The sequence below is a fragment of the Mycteria americana genome, chromosome 1 (genome assembly GCF_035582795.1).
Source record: "Mycteria americana isolate JAX WOST 10 ecotype Jacksonville Zoo and Gardens chromosome 1, USCA_MyAme_1.0, whole genome shotgun sequence".
NCBI lineage: Eukaryota > Metazoa > Chordata > Aves > Ciconiiformes > Ciconiidae > Mycteria > Mycteria americana.
The window spans coordinates 67245097-67265158 of record NC_134365.1 but is presented as its reverse complement, the minus strand read 5'-3'; the positions used below and the strand labels follow the sequence as shown (position 1 = coordinate 67265158).

At 43.0% G+C, this 20062-nt stretch overlaps 2 protein-coding genes across 2 annotated transcripts in view; both read left to right on the top strand.

Moving 5' to 3' along the window:
* The window catches only part of BICD1 (BICD cargo adaptor 1), a 278157-nt gene that overhangs the window by 194737 nt on the left and 63358 nt on the right, over positions 1–20062 (top strand). The window lies entirely within an intron of this gene.
* FGD4 (FYVE, RhoGEF and PH domain containing 4) overlaps positions 9844–20062 on the top strand; it is a 116996-nt gene continuing 106777 nt past the window's right edge. Inside the window, exon 1 of the mRNA XM_075503818.1 lies at positions 9844–10077. Within this exon, the coding sequence (XP_075359933.1) occupies positions 9936–10077 (142 nt within the window). The 5' untranslated portion in view covers positions 9844–9935. The remainder of the gene's footprint in view (positions 10078–20062) is intronic.

Below are 20062 nucleotides of genomic sequence, written 5' to 3'. Positions count from 1 at the left end.
ATGCAGAGCACTCCCAGGTATACCTGAAGGCAGCAGGAGCCATAGTTTGACTCTCTTAACACCATAAAACACTGACAGGCCACTGGCAACTCAGGTTGAGCACAAAAAATTACTGCATATTTTTGAACAATGTTGAAACCTAGATTTCATGAGACCAATAATAAGAACAGAGGTACTAATTATGAAGAGGGCCATATCAAAGGGCCTGACATCCACATCTTTTAGCAGCCTGTGAATGACAAACATAGAAGAGAAGATTTTATATATAGAACAAAATACAGGGGGGAAAATGGAGCTAAAATGGATAATAATAACTATGTGCATCCTGGGAAAAAATATCTGGAATAAAGCCAGCTCTCATCTATTTGTGTATGCCAAAGGCACAGGCACAACTGCTTTCCTCTCAGTGGAAGGTTTGCGTGATTGCCTGAATGAAAGAAGAAAGTCCTAACTTTGCACAAAAATAAGGCTCAATGCTATAGTTGACAACTCAGCAGAAGCTTAATAACCCAGTAAAAAATATTGACCTTTGCAAGAATGATTCCTTCTTGACTAGAGCAGTATATTAGAAAACACACATTTCACTCATTGTTATTTATAAATTCTCTTATATCATATTGGAGGTATCTAACTTCAGGAATAAGGTTTGGTGGCTGGTTTTAGAGAAAAAAAAAAGACGTTTAAATTATTGTTATAATAATACATGATTGAGAAAATGTTATTTGTGAGAAAGCTCCATATCAGGCGGGGAAAGAAGCCCTTTCATCTCCCTTAAGCGAGTTACGGGAAACTTTGGAAATAAATAATGAGACAGTTGTGTCCATTTAAATTAATTCATAGGATTCCTGGGGAGGGCTGTCATCTTTTTAAGTGTTGATTACCTCTGTCAAGGAAATTTATTTTTGCTAATCAATGCTGTCATATCGGTTAAGGTATTAAAACTGAGGCTATTTACTCAGATTAGGAATGTAATATGGAAAGCTACATGAGTACAGAGCTCCCTTGAAGATGAAATTCTGAATGCAGAGGATGTGGGCCCAATATTTTGTTCCCCCTCACGAAGATGGGGAAAGGCCTATGATCACAGGAGAAAAAGAGCTACTGTTCTTACGGCACACAGGTCTTCTGTCCCCCTATAGAAGACTAAATGGCTTTGCTATAGTGATAAGAAACCTCTGCTGGAGACAGACAGCCTCTGTAAACTCAGATGGCTCAGCTGATCCATCCAAGGTAGCTCTTTCTATAGCGATACAGCTTGTTAGTGCTCTAAGATGAAGTGGCAGCTGTCCTTTACGGCTATACGGATGCTACCATCAGGCCCTAGACCAGGGAAGTTACTTTAGAATCAGGTGGGGTTTGACCCATGTCATTCATAGTTGGATGGGAAAGTTGCTTTGACCTGAGTTAATGGACCTGCCGTTCAGTTCGTTCTTTTGAAATTTGATTTAAAAAAAATCCCTGGGTTGGAGCAAAGCTCCGCGGACTTTAGTGGGCTCCATCTGGATGTTGGGCATTCACCTGTGTGGAGCAGATGACAGAACTGTGGGATAACATGGAGTATCTCGTGCAATTTGAAGATGTGACTGATGAGTGCTTTTGTGACCAGCTTGTGACTCAACTTCAGCCATGCAAAACGTAAAATTAGAACTCACATAAATCCACCGCATAAAAATACCAGCAATCTCAAAGTCCTACATTACTTAAAAAGAAAATGCCTCTGTGAAGCCACCACTGTTTTCAAAGGTTTTTGTTATCTAAGCCAAATGCAAAGTAGCTCTTTTTATCTTCAGAGCACTCTATGCATATTAATTCGTTCCCGAAACATCCTTGCAAAATGGGTACTGTTATCTCTCACCTACAGATAGACAAATTGAGACTGTTTGATGGGAAAACATCACCACTCAACAAAGCGAGCCAAGTTTCTTTACATGTCAGCCTTCACCTCTCCACGTACATCCACCCTGCACACACTGGAATACCAAAGCGGTTTTAGATGTGGTAGCCAGGTGCTCTCAGCAAGGCGAGTCATTCAGTCCTTGTGGTACATACCCTGCTCCAGAACCTGCATTGCTCGAGTGCTTGAGTTGGTTCAGAGCTCGTTCCCTATTTCTCCACTGCTTGGTATTAATAGATCCTCACTATAAATAGCTGAGGTTTAACATCCACTTTCTGCTTTTAATTTCCTCAGCCCTATGTCCTCCTTCTGACTGTCTGCCAGGCCTGTAAACCAAAAAGGCAATTTGACTCACTAGGCCCAAGATGAAAACACTGCCTAAACATGGGAAAACTTTTCTTCCCCCAACAACGTTAGCTTAGTAAAACATAGATGTTCTTTTTCTGGTAGAGAATTTGTGTTTCCTTTAAAGTGAGTGCATCCTTTTAAAGACTGTGTTCAAAACTCATGAATATAAATCCGTGACAGATCCCAAATTAAGATTCTGGAGTTTCTGAAGTTTTAGACCCCTCATCTATGCAGTTATGCTTAACACTATTTATGCTTGAATATAAAAGCATGGCACATTTCAGTGTGCTAAAGTTACAGCCATTTGCAGTGCATAAAGCCTCAGATGTATACTGTAAAGCTTGCTTGAAGTACAGAGTTCCACAATTAGACAATGTTAGATCTCCGGAGGTTAAAATAAATTTTAAAAATTATAAATATGAATGGAATGCTATTTTTGAGATTCAGGGTACAAGAGAGAGTTTAAGTGGAACAGGAGCACCATTTATATCCTTTTCGCTGCCTTTGCTCCAAATAATCACATTTCAGCCCCAAAAGATCCAAGGGAGCCTGTGAAATGCAGAACAGAATGAAGGAAAACAAGGGTGGAGGAAGCTAACTTAGAGGAGTCTGCAAATGCAGCAACAGCTTTGAAGTCTCTTTGTTTTAAGTCGCTATAAATTATTGAGAAGCATGCTGAAACTCCTGTGCATGTACCATATGCCTCATTAGAAGCAATCTTAAGTACCCGACAGCTTGGTTTTTACAATAAGGAAAAGAAACAAAGTTAAAGGAGTATTGCAGTATTGAGACCGGTATATTCTCTTCCAGAGTTGGAAGTAATAATCACGCCCTTCTTTTCACAACGTGTTTTACCAGCCAATTGCTCTCCAGGTGTTGATTTGTTAAGGAGAGAACCAAAACATTTTGCTTTACTGTTTAGGCAAGCATTCATAGAGAGACAATGGCTAATATTTAATGTATACAGCACCTTAGCAGTCCACGGCTCTTTAAACAAAGTACGATCCCACACGTCATAGCACCGACGAAAGAGAGCAGAGCTGAGGCTAAGCATTGGGAATAAATGCAAAGCAATGGCAAAGAGCACTTTGTTTCATGGCCACACGCTTCCATGCGGACAGAGCCCCTGCTCCCGGCTGCAGCCCTTCCCAGAGCTTGTGAACCCCGCGTAGGGAGCACACCAGAGGAACAGCTCGTAGCAGCCGCCAGCTCCTTCCACACAAGCTGTCAGCTTTTCCCCAGGAATCACTGCCAACTTTCACATCACCTCAGCAGGCACGGGCCCCTCTGAGAAAAAGGGGGAAGCTGCAAGGCCCAGAAGAGATGGTGGCAAGGGCACAGCCCACCACCAGCTCCCCAACGGCCCCTTGGAAAAGCACGCAAAGGATCTCGCTGGCACGTCTTTTCCTGTCAGCCCACAAGGAACTTGTGGACCGTATCAGGAGCAGCTTTGCCCGATTTATTAATTCACAATTTTCAACAGTGAATTTAACTTGATCTGGCAAAAAGCTAGAGAGACTATCGATTTTTGACGTGGAGTACACCTAAAAGAGTTGTCACTCTTGCCCTGGGAATCGGACCCCACCAAAATGTCTCAAATGGGGAGCTTATAGCATGGTTTTTAAACTTTTTCATAGTGGCTGTTGGCTTTCACTGCAGAAGGAAAGAAGAAACAGGAGGAGAGTAGAGCATTTGCTCGAGCATAGCTTGGTTTCTCTCTCCTTTTTACTAACATGACCTTATAGAAGTTTGTTTTCACCTGTAGTTAATCCAAATCAAAGCTAAAGCACTGCTGCTAATGGTATCTAAATGGCTGGCATTAATTGGATAGTGGGAAACATATTTCATTAACCTGTGGTGGTGATAATGAAGAATATTCTGACTTCTAAAAGCAATCAGTCTTTGTTAAATGAATGCCATTCTGCAAGACTTCTCTAATAAAACTGATTAAATAGCAATTACTCCCTCTAAGCAGCAATCCTACTGTAAAACTAAGGGATATGTGTGATAGCTTTATCTCAACATGATTTCAATAAATTCCAAGACTTTGCTTGCAATAGACAAAATGCTTCTGTGCAGCAAAAAGGGGTAAGACAAAATTAACATCGAGGCACTACGAGCAGGAATGTTTCTTCCTTTGATTATCATAGTGCTGTTCTGGCAGAGCGACATGTTAGCATTCATCTGGTAGGTTTCTGTGTGGTATAGAAAGAAATCCTGGCTGTAGGGCGTATAAATAGGATTCTTTATTACACTGGCTGGAAACGGACAAAACCTGCTGCTGGGTAGTCCCCGTAGCTATCTTTGATAAGGCCCAAAATGACAACAGGAGGAAACAAATAAAACACAACAGTGTTCGCTCTTATACAGTCAAGCAAGACAGAACAGAGATCCGTATTAGAAACATTATTTTCTGGGTGAAAAGAAACTGCCATGGATTTTCTTCTGAGGGCTAACCTACCCATCCTTTTTTGTTCCAGCAGTTAATACCTAGGATTTGTCTAACCCCCCTGGAGTGCTCCTCATGGGTTACTTCTGGTGTTTGATTCCTAATTCACGCCGTTGACCTTGCAGCTGCTTCCCACAGGGAAGTAAAGCCATTCCTAAGATACGGTGTGTTCCAGACTTCTCGATGGGGAGTAAGCAACAAAAAAGCTGGGTGCATTTTTTGGTGTAAGCCACCGTAACGCCACTGGGTCCCCACCCTGTTCTGACACACACGCTGGGTGCTGCACGGGGAACAAGCATCAGGCTTGAGGCCCCCTCATCTTTGTAAGCCACTCCCCAGGCTAAGAAGCCAGAGTCTCCAGCCTCAGGCTGAAAGTCACATTATGTCTTTGAATGCTGGATTCTGTGTTTGCCTGCTGATTTAACCGAGGTTAAGTGTCTGCCTCACATTTAGTTGCTTACTCTGTGTATCTCTGTTGCACACACTGCAGTTGCTTTGTGCATTGTAACTGCTGCTGCCATTGGAAGAGACTTTTCATCTGGAATGTGCATGAGGGCCTGAGATGAGTGAGATTCTTCTCTAATTAGTATCCTACTCTATCTTTTGCTATATCGGTTCTTGTTCTTCATTATACTTCCCTGCTGGCAGAACTGGTTTGTGGGTTATACAATATGCAGTTCGCAGAAGATTCAAAATGTATGATGAGCTGCACCCTAACTTAGGCAGGACGGCTTGGTTAGATACGTATTTAAGTATGGATTTTCTATATTGTAAGCTGCATTTTAATTTTAGTTTTTATTTGGAGTTTCATATCTAACAGAGAATGGCATTTTTCTGTCAGACCTCAGAGAAGGTACTCTCCAAGTCAGCTCTAAATAAATAAGCTAATGTTTGTAATATTTAGAAACATTATACATGTATTTTTGTTAGGTGCTGAGTTCATGCATCTTTTTTCTCAGGATCCTGTAGATTAATGCTCTAAAAATATGTTACTACACATGTACTGTGGGGCATAGCACAAGGTACCACTCAGAGAAACCAATGCTAGAGGCCATAAACTGAATCCAGGAACAGATTTATTGTGTAACTGAGAAGAAAATAAAGTTAAACTCCAGCAGAAATAAAGAAACTTGACCAGCGGCAACAACAGAAACAGTCTGTCTCACTCAAGGAGTTAGTCAAAATCAAGTCTTCTGAAGGCTCTTTCTATTAGGAGAAGAAAAGGTTAATACAAAGAGGTTTACTGGAGGAACAATGGTTTACATACAAAGTGAAGCATTTGTTTTCTCACAAACTAAACAAAGATTGCCTATAAAGTCCTGTTTCCCTGAACGCTTTGGGGCTCCAGCAGCATGAGATGAGTGCTTGCAAGCCTTTCACATGCTAGAAGCGCTCTTTCAACTTTTTCTTGAGGGTAAACCTTGCCAGCTGTCCTTGCCTTCCTTCTACACCTCTGTGTGCTTCCACAGGGTTCCTGTTGTTCCTCCCGCATGCAAATAGGTATAATTAAATCAAGTCTCCACCACTGCATTTCTCACCACCCCCACAGAAAGCTTTGGAGCCAGATGGCCCAGCTAGTGCCCACACTTGAACGGGTTAGCTGTGGCTTACTGGTTACCTCAGTTACCATACAACAGAGGGGCACGTAACTCTTCCCACACTTTGCCTAGGGTGGGAGGTACACTGGGAGGGAGGCTTTTATTCAAGTAGTGTCATTTTCTGACCTTCATATATTTTAATCAGAATTGGCAGCACTGTCTATGTTTAAGCTTATTCATATTTTCTGATTTTGGATCCCTTCTCCAGTTATTACACTAGATTTTTAATCATTTAGGGTGATGTTTTCCAAGATAATATCTATCTCAGATTGACTTTTTACACTTAGAAAAATGTTTTTCCTCTTGCTGACATTGCCAAAAGACTCTCTGTCTCTCCCTGGAGATGGAGAACAAGAGAGATTGAGAGCAGCGTATAAAAAAGGAGGAAGGGCATGCCAGAAGGGGCGGCCGGTTGTTACCCTGTTAAAGCAGGCAGAACGGACCCATTGCTGGTGTACAGCAGTTCAGAGCCAGCTTGAACCAGCTGCTCCAGGTCTGTGCTGTAACTAACTGAAAAGGAAAGAGACAATTAGCTACTCTTGAGAAGCCCGTACCACACTGCACTGTACAAATGCTCTACAGTTACCGTGAATTTACTGTGTGAATTTCTTCTATCACAGGCTGGCACCTCCTGCTTTAAATACATCAGTGTGCTTCAGGAGGATTTTCTCAAGAAAATGAGCTTTTGTGACTGATCTCCTGATGCCCCAGAGTTGTCACGATTCTCTTTTCTGAGGTGACCTTTATTTTACAGAGTGACATTGTAATAAGTCACCTCTCACTGATAACATCTCAGAAAAAAAAATTAACGTAGTTCCTACCATTTGGTTGGGATCTGTGGGGTGTGTACATTTGCCCTTGCTTCCTTAGCTGTTTTCCTTCCAGGAGCAGAGCTCCATGTTTAAAAAGGCAAGTACAAAGTTCAATAATAAGTGATAATTATCCCTGGCTAAAGACTGGCAGTTGAGCAATCGGCTAATATTTGGATTAATCTCAGTTATCACCTATAAAAGAAACAGAGAAAGGTCTTCTATTTTCAATCTTACTTTCATTCCCACAAGCTAACATTCTGTATTTTATTACTGTATTGACACCTTGGACCATTTTGAGCAAATCACTTCTTTCTGTAATACCTCATTTTCCTGCCTTGTCAAGAGAGGATGATACTTCCTCCTTGTTAAAGTGCTTTGAGAATTATTAATGAGAGGTCCTCTGCCTCTCTTGCTCTCTCTCTGTTCAAATCGGTAAACCAAAGTACTAGAATTAGTCTGAGTCCAGAGGAAGATTTAAATGCACACCAGTGTTCTGGAAGAAGATTTTTATCTGAAGGAGTTAATGATTGATCCTTGGTACACACCCATGAACTGTACATAGCTAAAGTTTACAAGAATCTCTAGCTCGTTGCAATCAAGTCAACAGGTACTAGTGCTCTTCATAACATAAGTATATTCATCTCCATATGCCCAGCCCAGGTCGGGTGACTCAAGTCAGGAAATAAATCAGTCTTTTACCTCTGAGTCACCGCTTTTTTTGTACATTTGCAAAAGTAAACCCCAATGTTTGCAATTGCAAGCACACAAATAAAATTCAGGAGGTGATCTGACCGCCTCATTTTCAGTGGATAATGAAAGGGGTGGCTCTAAGATATCAACCCTCTTGCAGAAGAGAATGATTTCACAAAGAGACCAAAAGAGTGAGATCCTTGGCATGTGGTGGCAGTGTCCCAGCTGCACCAGTTCTCCCTGTGCTCGCTGCTGACCTCCTCTCTAACACTGAAAGCAGAAGACCCACTCATTCGACTTCCACTTTGTGATTGATCCTTTGCTGCTGCATGTGTGGTACGGGTAGCATCAACATGGCCTCTCTCTACTGCATTGCCTCCCATGGGTCAGACATGGCTGGTGCCTCACACAGGTGGTCCCCTGACATCAGGAGGAGGTGTGTTACCATTGGGTCCTGCATGCCAAGAAAGCCCACTGGAAAGGAGTCGGCAGGAGCCTCACACCCTAGCACAGGACTCTGGAGGAAGGTGATGCCCCATCACGTGGTTCCCCCGTGCAGGTGTGGCCATGTTGCATGCATGACTCCGGATGCTGACGAAAGGTATCCTCATCCTTTGGGAGACAAGGAAGTTGCAAAGTCAGCAGCTGGCCTGAGCAGTCCATAAAATCTTATTGCTGAAGATGTAAGAGCATAAGAGTGGCTGTATGGGTCAAATGAAAGGTCTCTCTTGCCCACTTCCCATCTCTGACAGTGGCTGAAAAAAGATGTAAGAGCAGGGCAAGTGCAGAGCGGTACTTGCCCAGAATATTCTTCCAGGCTCCAGCAATTCATGGGCTTCCTGGCAACTAGAGGTTGTGTTGGACCATTGCCAAAGGGAGACCATCCCTGGAGTGTAGCTGACTGGACTCCCTTTCTTTTGTGAGGAAATACTCCAAGTCTTGCTGACGGCGAATGAGGCAGCAAGTTACGAAACAGGAGGCCATCTTTTCAAGAAGCCCTAAAACCTGGGGCTTCCAAACACCAGGAAATGCCCACGTAGCGGGAGCACCGCTTTGCAACTGGTTTGCCTCTAACTGCACCACATCAAGCTCCCTGACAGACTCGAAAGCTCTTACCCTGCATACCACAGACTGCTGTCACCCACTCTCATGGTGGCACAGGTGGAGATGTTCTGCCTCCAAACATCATGTCCCAGTTAAGCAGGTAAATAGGTGCTTTCAGGCACTATATAATATTTAGTGCTATATTGCTATATAAATATATTGCTATATAAATGAACCTAATCCCAGGTCTCACAGCAGCGTAGCATTCTGATTGCCTTTCTCAGTTAACCGATTAAAATTTAGAGAGAGAGGCAACTGCTTTGGCCTGAATGAACCGTTTTAGCTGGAATTATTATCGATGCAAGTATTGCAGCTCCTTCCCTGGCATCAAAACTCACTTTCAAGTGCTAGGACTCAGACGTCTTTGAGAATTTTCTCGTTGGAAGAGGGGGACTGCATTACGGCCAAGTTCTTTTACGTACACTGATAAATCTTAACAGGAATTGGGCCTCCTTCCAGGGAAGGCATTTCAGAGGTCCACGGTGAGAGAAGGCAGCATACGAACACGGTGGGGCTGTGCGTGAGTGGGGCGCAGCGGGGTTCCCCAGGGCCCAGGCGACGCGCCCGGCCAGGTGCCCGCAGGGCCAGGGCGGGGGCCGGGGGGCTCAGCAGCGGCCGGGAGGAAGCAGAGCAGGTGCGGCGCCCGCAGCCCCGGCTGCCCTGCGCGGGCCGCGGGGGGAACTTGCGCCGCCGGCCCGCGGGCGCCCGGCTCGGAGTAGTTGCCGCGTAGCCCTGGCCCGGGACGGGCGGCGGAGGGCTGGGGCTCGCCATGCCGGCGGGGGGCCGCGCCCGGGGCCAGCGGCCGCTGGGCAGGTAGCGCGGGGCAGAGCGGAGGAGGCGCCCGGTCAGGTGCTGGCGGGGAGGGAAGGGGCGGGGAGCGGCGAGCAGGTGAGGGGCCGGCGCAGGGCGGGCGGGGAGGGGAGGGAAGGGAGGCGCTGCCGTCGGGACTACGCCGGCCCCGCCGCCCCCGAGGCGGGAGGGGTGCTGAGGACCCCGCGGCTTCTCCCTCACCCTCTCTCCGTCTCTCCCCCGCCCCGAGGATGAGCGGAGCCGAGGGCGCGCACTTCAGGCGGGCGGCCATCCGCAGGAAATCCAACCCCACCGCCGCCGCCTCCAACGGAGCAGCGCCCCCCTGGCCCGCGGGGCCCCCGCAGGGGGCGGCCGCCCGGAGGACCCCCGCAGGTAACGGCCCTAACGGTTCCTTCGGCCCTGGCCGCACCCCCGGCCCCGCCGTCAGCGCGGGCGCAGCTGTCGGCACCGCAGCGCTGCGGGGGCGTGCGGAAGAGCCCCACTGGCGGGGAGGACCTGGCGGGCAGGCCCGGGGCCGGCTTGCCCCGGAGGGAGCGGGGAAGGTGGCAGCGCCGTCCTGCCCCGGTCACTCTGCCCTGCGGGTTCGGTTTGGGCTGACTCCTGCGGCGAGCTCCCACGGGCTTTCTCTTGCCTGTTCGGCTAGCAGTGGGCAGTCTGTATAAGTGGAAGGCTGTGTTTCCTCTTCAAAGTCAGGCAAGAGGCTTCTTTAGCGAACTTTTGCCGTGGTGCCTCTGCGGTGAGGATGAGGGCTTCTCGGAGGGACTGAGCGGGCGGAGGGGGAGCCCGCCCGGCCCTCCCAGCCGGGGGCGGCCGCAGCTCGGCTCATGCCCTCAGCCCCCATCTCGGCACGAAATGTTCCTAAGTTGTACTTTTAACAGCTCTCAGGCGGGCCAGAAAGCAGTCTTTCTCCTCTGACAGAGCCATGCCTCACTCCTGCCCTTCCCCGAAGGCTCTTTCTTTGCCCCTTTCAGCAACAAACCTGTGTTAGACTTGTTTGACGTGTTATGCTTCAGAAGGCAGCTGCTATGACATTAATGCAGTCCATGTTAAAACAGGCGGTCAGCTTAGGCTGGTTATCTGTGTTACCTTGGCCATGCTGAAAAAGTAAGCTATCATGAAAGCCAAACTTCAGAAGGTTGTTGCTTATGAGCAAGTTAATGCACACACCCATTTATCTGTCCAAATCCTGTGATTCCGTGATGTGGCAGCAGGTGTGACACGCTGTGCTCGTGCTTGTGATGTCACAGCAGCTTGGTTTTATGGATGTGGAAGGATAAAGTGGACAAAAATAAAGCTTGAAGTCTCTCACATATGCTTGTTATATTGTTGGGAATGATGACATGCCAAATATAAGGACAGGGATGTTTTGCTTGGGGACTGTCTTTTCACAATTTCCCGGGCAAGAGGCCTGCTTAATTTAACGAGTATGCACAGACAAGAGCAGACTATCACGATGCTGTTCACAGTGTGCCTTGTTTTAGCTTTAATGTGTAGTGCCTTTGGATGAGTGCGTGAATCCACAATATTTTATTGGTGGTGGGATTTTTTTTTCCAAGGCTTTACTTGCATGTTTACATTGAGGAAAGAGGAATTGGCAGTTGTATTTGTAGTATGTAGACTTAATGGATTTCATTCTTCTCTAACAGAGGTACGCTAACAACAGGGACCCTTGTGTTTTCTGTTCGTTTCTACTTCAATTTTGTTAGGCTTCTGTAGTAGCTCACTGTTACCTTAGACTCCTACTTCTTACCTTAGATTCATACTCATCTACAATCTTTTATTGTTGCTCTTTTCGTCTGTGCGCACACACCAAACCTACCGGGTGATTTTTATTTATTAATAATAGTAAATAATTAATTTACATACGTGCAATATGTAGCTGTTCAGTATGAGCATTATTCTTGTGTATTTTGGATGGCAGGAAGGTTGTGAGGGCCATGACAAGGGCAACATGCTGCTTATCAAACGTCCCTGTGCTGCAGTAATCAACTTTGTAGTACTTTCCTGCATCATGATTGCTAAATATGATTGCAATATGAGACACTCACAAAATTAAAGTAAGGAAATGAATCCCAAAGATGTGGGAAATAAAAGGGAGACTCGGTGATGATTTTTAGCGTTTCTCGTGTAGGTACATAAATTCTCCCTTTTTTCATTCATAATCCATTTCTCCTAGAAAACGAGGTGACGAAACCTTGTGTATGCAAACCATTTCTTTTCTCTTAGTGGGACTTTGGCTCCCTCTCTGCTCCTCCTGTTGGCAGTGGCACGTGCTCCAGCACCCTATAATCCCAGGAGAGCTTCATAGCCTCCCTCTCTGTTCTTTGTAGTCAGAACGCGACTGCACTTGCTTCTGTTGCTGATAAAAGGTGATCAGACTGCCTTGATTCTGCAAGTATAAACTTTAATCCCCAGGTGCAACATAAACCTGGGTGTGTTCTTTCGCCTATCAAAAAAAAAAAAATTTCGGGTGTTTACACTTTTCTGGCTTGCAAAATGCTAACTGCATCTTAAAGGGGTTTTCTAATGCAGGAGTATGCCTTTGACCTCCTTGAAATTCTTAGGGGGAAGGAGGAGTTAGTGTAGCCCACACATCTCCAATCCTTCTCTCTGCCAAGTGTTGTGAAATATGCTAGTTACTTATGTTACTGCTTGGGGACAGGACCCTGGCAGTTGTCTCAGATCTGTATCTGGAAAGCAACTGGAGAAACTGGATGTATTACATGAGCTATATTTGCTTATAAATGCATTAGAAAAAAATCTGGCAGGTATATGGCAGGCATATCAGAACTCTTCTCAGACTAGTAAATTGTGTGTTAATTAGTGAGAAGACTTAATAAGACCTATTATAACTCCTGTACACTCAGTAGTTTCCTCGGAGCCTTTGACATTGGCCTGATGATGTAGGGAATGTCACAGGTTTTCTATGCTGGGAGACAGAAGATCTGGAAGTATTTCCATTCTTGGTGGTGTTTGAAAAATTTCTAATGCTGAAATGGGCTGCCTAAGGTTTCTGTTACAGTATCAGACTTTTGTTGTGCATTGCAATCTAAGTGTCTGACTTCTAACAGAAAAATTCTTCTCTTCAACATACTATAGTCCAAGTCATTCAGGTTCATTGTCATGTGCAAAATTACAATTGAATGTTGTTAACATTTCAGTTTGAAAAAGCTTGGTGTGTTTAACTACCTACAGGACAAAGCAAAAATTACTTCCTATTAGAAGTTGACATTAATTTAAAGGTTTGGACAAAAGAGTACTTGAATCTTCAGAGATACTTTGAAATGGCTGGAAAATGTCAAGGCTCCTATCTGGAGACAGTTTAGAGAAGAGCGGTGGAGTAGCATGATTAATAATCTGTTTTTGAAGGGAATAACTAATGTGGATTTGGTGTCTTTTTTTCTGCTAAATTAGAATTCAGAGTTGATACTAACTCGAACAAATCTTTACTTCAAATGCATGTATGCATGTTAATTCAAAGTTAGCTATCTGCCAAGAAGGAGGTGTAGGCTACTGCTTGCTTGTTCAGCACCTTTCACAAGCCAAGAGCTCTGCAAAGTGTGAGCATGGCAGTACTTTGATTCTGCATTGGATTAAGCTAGCCTAGAAGGCTGTATCTCTGCTTAGTTCACTTGATTTGGCTGTGTAGTAAAGACATAGCTCAGAACACAAGGACACAGTAACTCAGTTTCATAGTAAGAAATAGCTTCTTCCTGCTATCAGTACAGTCACCTCTGTCCTTGCTGCACATAGACTAAGTTAACTTTTTGTGCAATTCAAATCTTGCACTGGTTCCTTGGCTTTACACCCTTTCTGGACTGTTTTCTTCTGTTCCCTTTTTCCGAAATATATGTCTGCTGGCATTGTACTTTATATTGGCAGTCTCGGACACTGCAGTGTGCCTTTTAGGGAGCTGAGGTAATTTGCATTCAGGACAGCATTCACTGCAGCAAGGTATCTGCAAACGTTGGCAGGAAGAAAAGTAGTTCCCTGCCGCTACTGTTGTATCTCTGCCTGTTAAATGGATATGACTTTACGGGATTATGTTAGCAAAATTTCAGTAGTCTTTTGGGTTTCCATCTTGCAGTGGGAGATAACTAAATGAGACTCTAATAGCATGCTGCTCTAGTCTATGAAAAATGTCTTTATTGTTCGGGAGTTTATTCTTTAAAAGCTTGAACAAGAACTATGCCCTGCCTGATAGCTTTTCATTGTTGTTGGTTTTGTTTTATTTTTGAAAATAAAGTAATGAACTTTGGGCTATCATTCTCCTTTCTCCTGGCTTTGTGTTACCCGCTGCATTTTATTGACCGCTCTGCAGTGACTGAAAATCTGATTGCCGTACAGTGCATTCAGGGAAAACCTATATGATCATTAGGGCTAATCTAAGCAGTGACTGAAATCTGTAGATGCGTTAGAGACCACCACAAAAGAGAACTAGTTGCCTTGCATGCTTTTGTGGTGAATGCACGGGTTTTGAAATTTTTATGAAGTTGAGATTTGTCAAGGAGTGCTGATACTTGAAAATACTGAGAGAGGAAGGTGAGCATATAGGAAATTGCTTCTAAATATTTATCTCCCTTCAAAAATGAGGGAAAGTAAAGTATAAAAAATTGCTTTATGCAGAATTTGCATGAAAATACATTTTCCTGTCTGTTAGTAGAGAGCTTCCTGTTTCTGTGGGCCAAATTAATCCCATGTGCCTCCTACTGAAGCAAATGTGTTGTGTGAAAGTGCCAGGAAATGGAACTTAGCTTCCTGAATATAATTTTACTATTTTCTTATTCCTTTCTTCCCCCACTTCTCCTCCAAATATTTAGGATCAAAATAATCCCTTTAAAGCTATAAGTGTACTGTTTGGTTCTTAGACTATCCAGGAAAGTCGCTTATATGTGTATCTTGGGTTGACTTGGTGAGGCTGTTTAGCCCTTCCCAAACGATGTCTACTTGATCCAATAATTGTTGTTGGTCTTGTAATACTGACTTCCTGGTGTTCAGGATGGTGATTTCCTTAAACAAATTAGAATTTGTATTCACAACTGTTGCTAATGACAATACACAAAGGATTTCAAAGAAGAGTTACAATTTGACGTGAATTTGCTGAAAATAACGTAAGTCTGCTCTTTGCTGGAGAGGGTTCTTTAGAATATACCGCGAGAGGGCAAAATTGCAGAGGTGCTGGTAAATACCGTTGCTGAAGTGCTTTTAGGCATAGTTGAAATTGGGAAAGTAATAGCTTGCACACACAATGCAAATTAGTTTGTTGTACAAAAATCACAGGAGCAGGTTGCTTTTGCAGATAAATGATTAAATACGGCTGGGGGATTTTTGGAATGGAAAAGGAGAGCTTGCTCAAGGAATGTGTTACTTCTGGGTGACCAGTAAAACACAAATATTGAGACTGTTCATACAAAAAAAGTAATGATTTGCCCTTGGCTATTATTTTGTCCCTTGTCTGTCAATAGCTGTGCTGCTTAAAACTGCAGTTGTCAGACTTTTCACCCACTTCTTAAGTCATGGTGAGGGACTATCTCATCTCCCAGCATTTCAGTCAAAATCGCTTTTATGACTGGACAGTATTTTTATTTGATGCTGTATGTCAGTATGGCTTGGGTACAGTGTGATCTGTGATAAAGTATTCCAACTGCTGTATTTTGCACTGTTATGTCTTAAAGTAGTGTTACACATTTGCTGTATAAGACAAGTTATCTTCGCGGGACAAAGGATTTGTCAGAGGGAAAGGAAAAATATGAAGCAAGCAAATTTTAAAATAAGATACTTGTGGTCTTTTTCCTCTAGTTCCGTTAATGCTGGGTAGGTTTCCTTCAGAATGTTATTGTCAATTCAATATTTTAATCAAATTACTGACTGTGAATCTTGTAGCTGAGACTCCTTTTTTTATGAGGGGAAAAAATGGCTTTCTGTTCCAGTATGGGATACTGTATGTAATATCTCTTCTGAATATAAGGAGATCCACGATGAATAGTTACATTTAGATGATCAGAATGATCCCTTCCATCATGTTAAATCTATGAATAAACTTCACCTCCAGCTCTTGATGATCAAAACATTTTAATCAAAAGCGCAGCTGTGGACAGCTCAATATATTCAGGCAAACTGGATCAACACACTCCTGTACTTCTGACAAGGGGAGGGAGAATTGTTTACAGAGGGTATCCCCAGGGCGGTAGTTTTGTCAATAACCCAAGCAAGTAAAAGGAGGAAATCAAAAGAAGAATCTTTAATGGTTTCTTGACCTAGCTGCCTTGGAAGTAGCATTTTAACAGAGAGGACTTTAGCAGAAGAAACGACTTTTGAAATTAATGTAGGGAAGGGAGGATGGGGCGTGTTTGAAATGTTGATGAACCAAGGAAAAATCAGAGATGTGGTCCCAGCGCACAAATACACAACAGTAAGGCGATATGGAGGAATGGGTAAAAGCAGAAGAGGAGAAAAACTAAACTGCTACAGTAGTCTGCAAAGCCAGACATGTAAAGAAATGTATTTTTAATGAGTTTCAGAGCAATTTGACACCTCTGATTACACTGAAACTCAGTAAAATGGAGCATAAAATGGATTAAAATTGGAGGCAGAAGACATGGAGTTGAAGGTAGGGCAGAGCAATGAAATAGTGTTAGTTAATAAGTATTAATGCTAAGCGTGTCACAGATGTTAATGTAAAGTATGTTAAATAGCCTGGAAAGAAGGAAAAGCGTGATGGAACTGTAATGCGAGATGTGAAATCCTGTGATTTATTCCTGACTTCTGAACAAATGTTGTCTTGCAGCAGAGATGATAATGCTGCTGACTTACAGGTCTAGCCTTCCCCTCGTGAGTAACTGCAGGCACTTGCCCCCTCTCTCAAATAGAAGCTAGTGTGCCCAGATGTAGATGAGGATGGGGGAGAGATGATGACCAATGATTAAAAATAATTCTGACTGATTTAGTGGCTGGATTTCTTCTGGCCTTCTTAAAGATTTGGCTTGTTATTAGTTGAGCATGTGAGTTTTCATGCTAGGCTTTGGTTCTGTTGGTCATTGGTGTGACCGAGTCTTCATGGTAGGGACTTCCAGCTGCTGTAACGGCACCCAGCCTTGGAGCTGTATAATTATGTTGTAACTCTGTCTGGCTCCTGCATACTTGGAACCTGCAGGGCCTGAGCTGCCCCGAGCACTAGAGCTGCGGTACCAGGGCTGCTGGTGGCCCTGCTGCAGGTGGCTGTCCTAGGCCCTGGTTTAGTACTGCATGCTTCCTCCGGACCGGCTGGATTTCTGATGGGGCTTCTGTGTGACCTCTTTGGGGACCTTGCAGCACTCAAAGGAAAAGTCAATACAGAGGTTTCTAATGACATCTTTGGACGTATCTTCTGTTTCTGTTACGCGTGAGAGGCCTCAATCTGGGCAAACCTGGGAGCAGATCCTCCTGCCCATACCTGGTGGCTTCTGGAGGTAGAAGAGGAAGGGAGGGAGTATAGAGATCCCTGCCACTGCTCCTGGTTCTGGCTGAGGATCCTGACCGAACTGGTCTCTGTTCCTTGTGGAGACTGTTTAACCTTTAAGCTCCAGCTAGTATGCCAGGGTAGAGCAACTTTTTATTCATTTACTTAAGGGTTATATCTGTAGCTTTTATCTTCCTACTAGGCTGAGGCACTCAGTTGCTTAAGCTGTTTCAGACTCTGAGGTTCTCTTCCTCTGTGAAACAGGTATTTTAAATCAAAAATCAAAGTTATGGTCTACAGAAGACTTAAAAAACCCCCTGTAAATTACCTGAATTATAAAATTGTTAAAGCAAATAATATTTGAAGGTAAGTTCCTTTTTAATGTTTTGCCTTGTATCAGAAGGGCTTGATGACAACTTCTTGCAGTGAGTAATCAGAATGTTTTTCCTCTTGGCTGTCACATACCACCATTCACTATCTTGTTTGTGACACTTCTTTGGTTTCTTAACTGAATATTAATATATGCATTATTTGTATTAACATTAGTAATTGAGTTAGGAAATTAAACTTACTGGCTAATTACATTCATCTTCAGAACTGGTGATTTAAGAATCAAAACAGAGTCACTGATACAGAAAAAATAAATTGTTTTTGATAGAACTGAAACTTTTTTCAGTTTTATGCAATTATACTGCTAGCTTTTTCTTCAGTTGACTCTTGCCAAAATAACCCTATCTTAATACAAACATACTGTACATACCTTTTCATGCAGTCTGACATTAACTGTCGTCATTAAGAAATTACATTTAATCTGTGAAGGTAGAATCCTTTTGTACGTCAGCTATTCTACTGGCTAGCAGTGCATTCAAGAAAGTTATGCGGGATAATAGACACCTGAGGATGGTTTTCAAGAGTTCTTGGGGATCCTTTTTATTTGCCCTTTGAATGCCTATAATGTCTTAATTCTTAAAAAATAGGGCTTTTTATGTCTTTAAAACAAAAGCATTCTCAGGTGAAAATGTGATTCTCGGGGAAGCTTTGCAAAACACGCTATTTTTGTGGTATATACAATAAAATGAGAATTGCTCCCGGTGCATAAAATTATTCAGCATTCGTGTTTTAGCTTATTTTAATTTTAAATATAGAACTATGTGAATTTTATTAAGATGCATTTTAGATTTGAAAGCAACTTGCATCTATTTACTACTAAAAATAATTGCCTGTTTTAGAAAATAGAGTGGTGGTTAATGCAGAAGTTTAAGTTGACTTTCATCAAGTTCTGGTAATCTGACCCAACTGTTGTTCTGTAATCACAGAATCACACAGAATCGTATAGGTTGGAAAAGACCTTTAAGATCATAGAGCCCAACCGTAAACCTAACACTACCAAAACCACCACTATACCATGTCCCTAACCACCTCATCCAAATGTCTTTTAAATACCTCCAGGGATGGTGACTCAACCACTTCCCTGGGCAGCCTGTTCCAATGCTTGATAACCCTTTACCTTCACACTCTCGAGTTATGCATGATAATTTCTTTATATGCATGATAAGTTCTTTATAATTTATTAATCTATATCTGATCCACTGGACAAATATACTCACCAGCCTTACAAGTGAAGGGCATGCTGACGCCTGTGCTGGGTGTTAACATGCTGTTTAGAGACTGCCAGGCTAGGTCGGTTAGCAGAAGGTAATTGCTGTAGTGCTCTGCGGTGGCTTTTGTGGTTAGGTTGAATGGAAGGGTGTAAGCAAGTCAAAACACAACAACCCAAGTGGTTGGTTGTGCATGTAATCTATTTCTAAACTTCCTTATATCCTTTCCCTGTCCTGTATTAAGTATAGAGGATATCTTCAGAATAACGTTCCTGACATGCAGTCCCATCCTGACTGCTGTGTATAGCTAGCAAGAGACCTGGCTAGTATTGGCGAGGGCTGCCCTTGGTGTTCAACTTCAGTATGGAGAATTGCCCTTTTAAGTGTTTATCTTATTTTCTGTATAAGGACTTTACTGCTTGTGCATAGGATATGTTAAAAGCCTTTTGTTCATAGAAATGAGAATAATATTAACATTGTGTGTATTAATACAAGGAATTTAAAAGAACTTCAAAACCCAAATGAGTTACCTCTTCCAAGGATTTTGATAGAGCTTAAACAAACAAGTGTCTGTTCATCCTAACTGTGGAGAATTATTACTTCCTGGTTTTAACGACTATTAACTTTTAACAGTATAATCTCTGCTTTTCTTGTGTGGCCGATACCAATGGTGTAGTTAGCTAGTTTTATATGGGGTTTTTTTGGTTGTTTTCAGCAAATGCAGTTGAGCTGTAACAGGAAAGTAGGCTTACCATTTTAAAATCTGAGTAACATTGGGATGTTGGAATGTGGTACATAACATGTGAATCTTACCACCGTGAATATTGTGTCCTCTTTATGTCCTAAATGCCATTCAGCAGTTGTGTCGGACTGGATGCTGGTTAAAACTAATCTTAATTGGTTTTTGTGCCTCATGTAACTTACAGAAAATGTTGAGATAGGAAAGTGATAGGTTCTAAATGAAAAAGGGGGAAAAAAGGGATTAAGTAATTTCACTGTGCATGTCTTATGATTTGCTGATTTAAATATTTACATCATTTAGAAAACTGAAGAGTATTTCTAGGGGTGTCTCGGCGTCTCAAATGGTCAGATTACTTTTTTCCCCACAGGATTAAACAGTGATGTTTAAAGGCATTTGCCTTATTGATTGCTTCTGTTCTGCTGGACTCCGGTCGTACATGTTCAGCGTTTATATGAAATAGCACGCGGTATTTAACAACTGTGAGTCGGACCATGATCCTCTTACAGAAGACATCAGAAAGCCTTCACAGTCTTCTAAAATTTCTTTGATACAAATAATTCGGACTCTTATTCTCTAAAA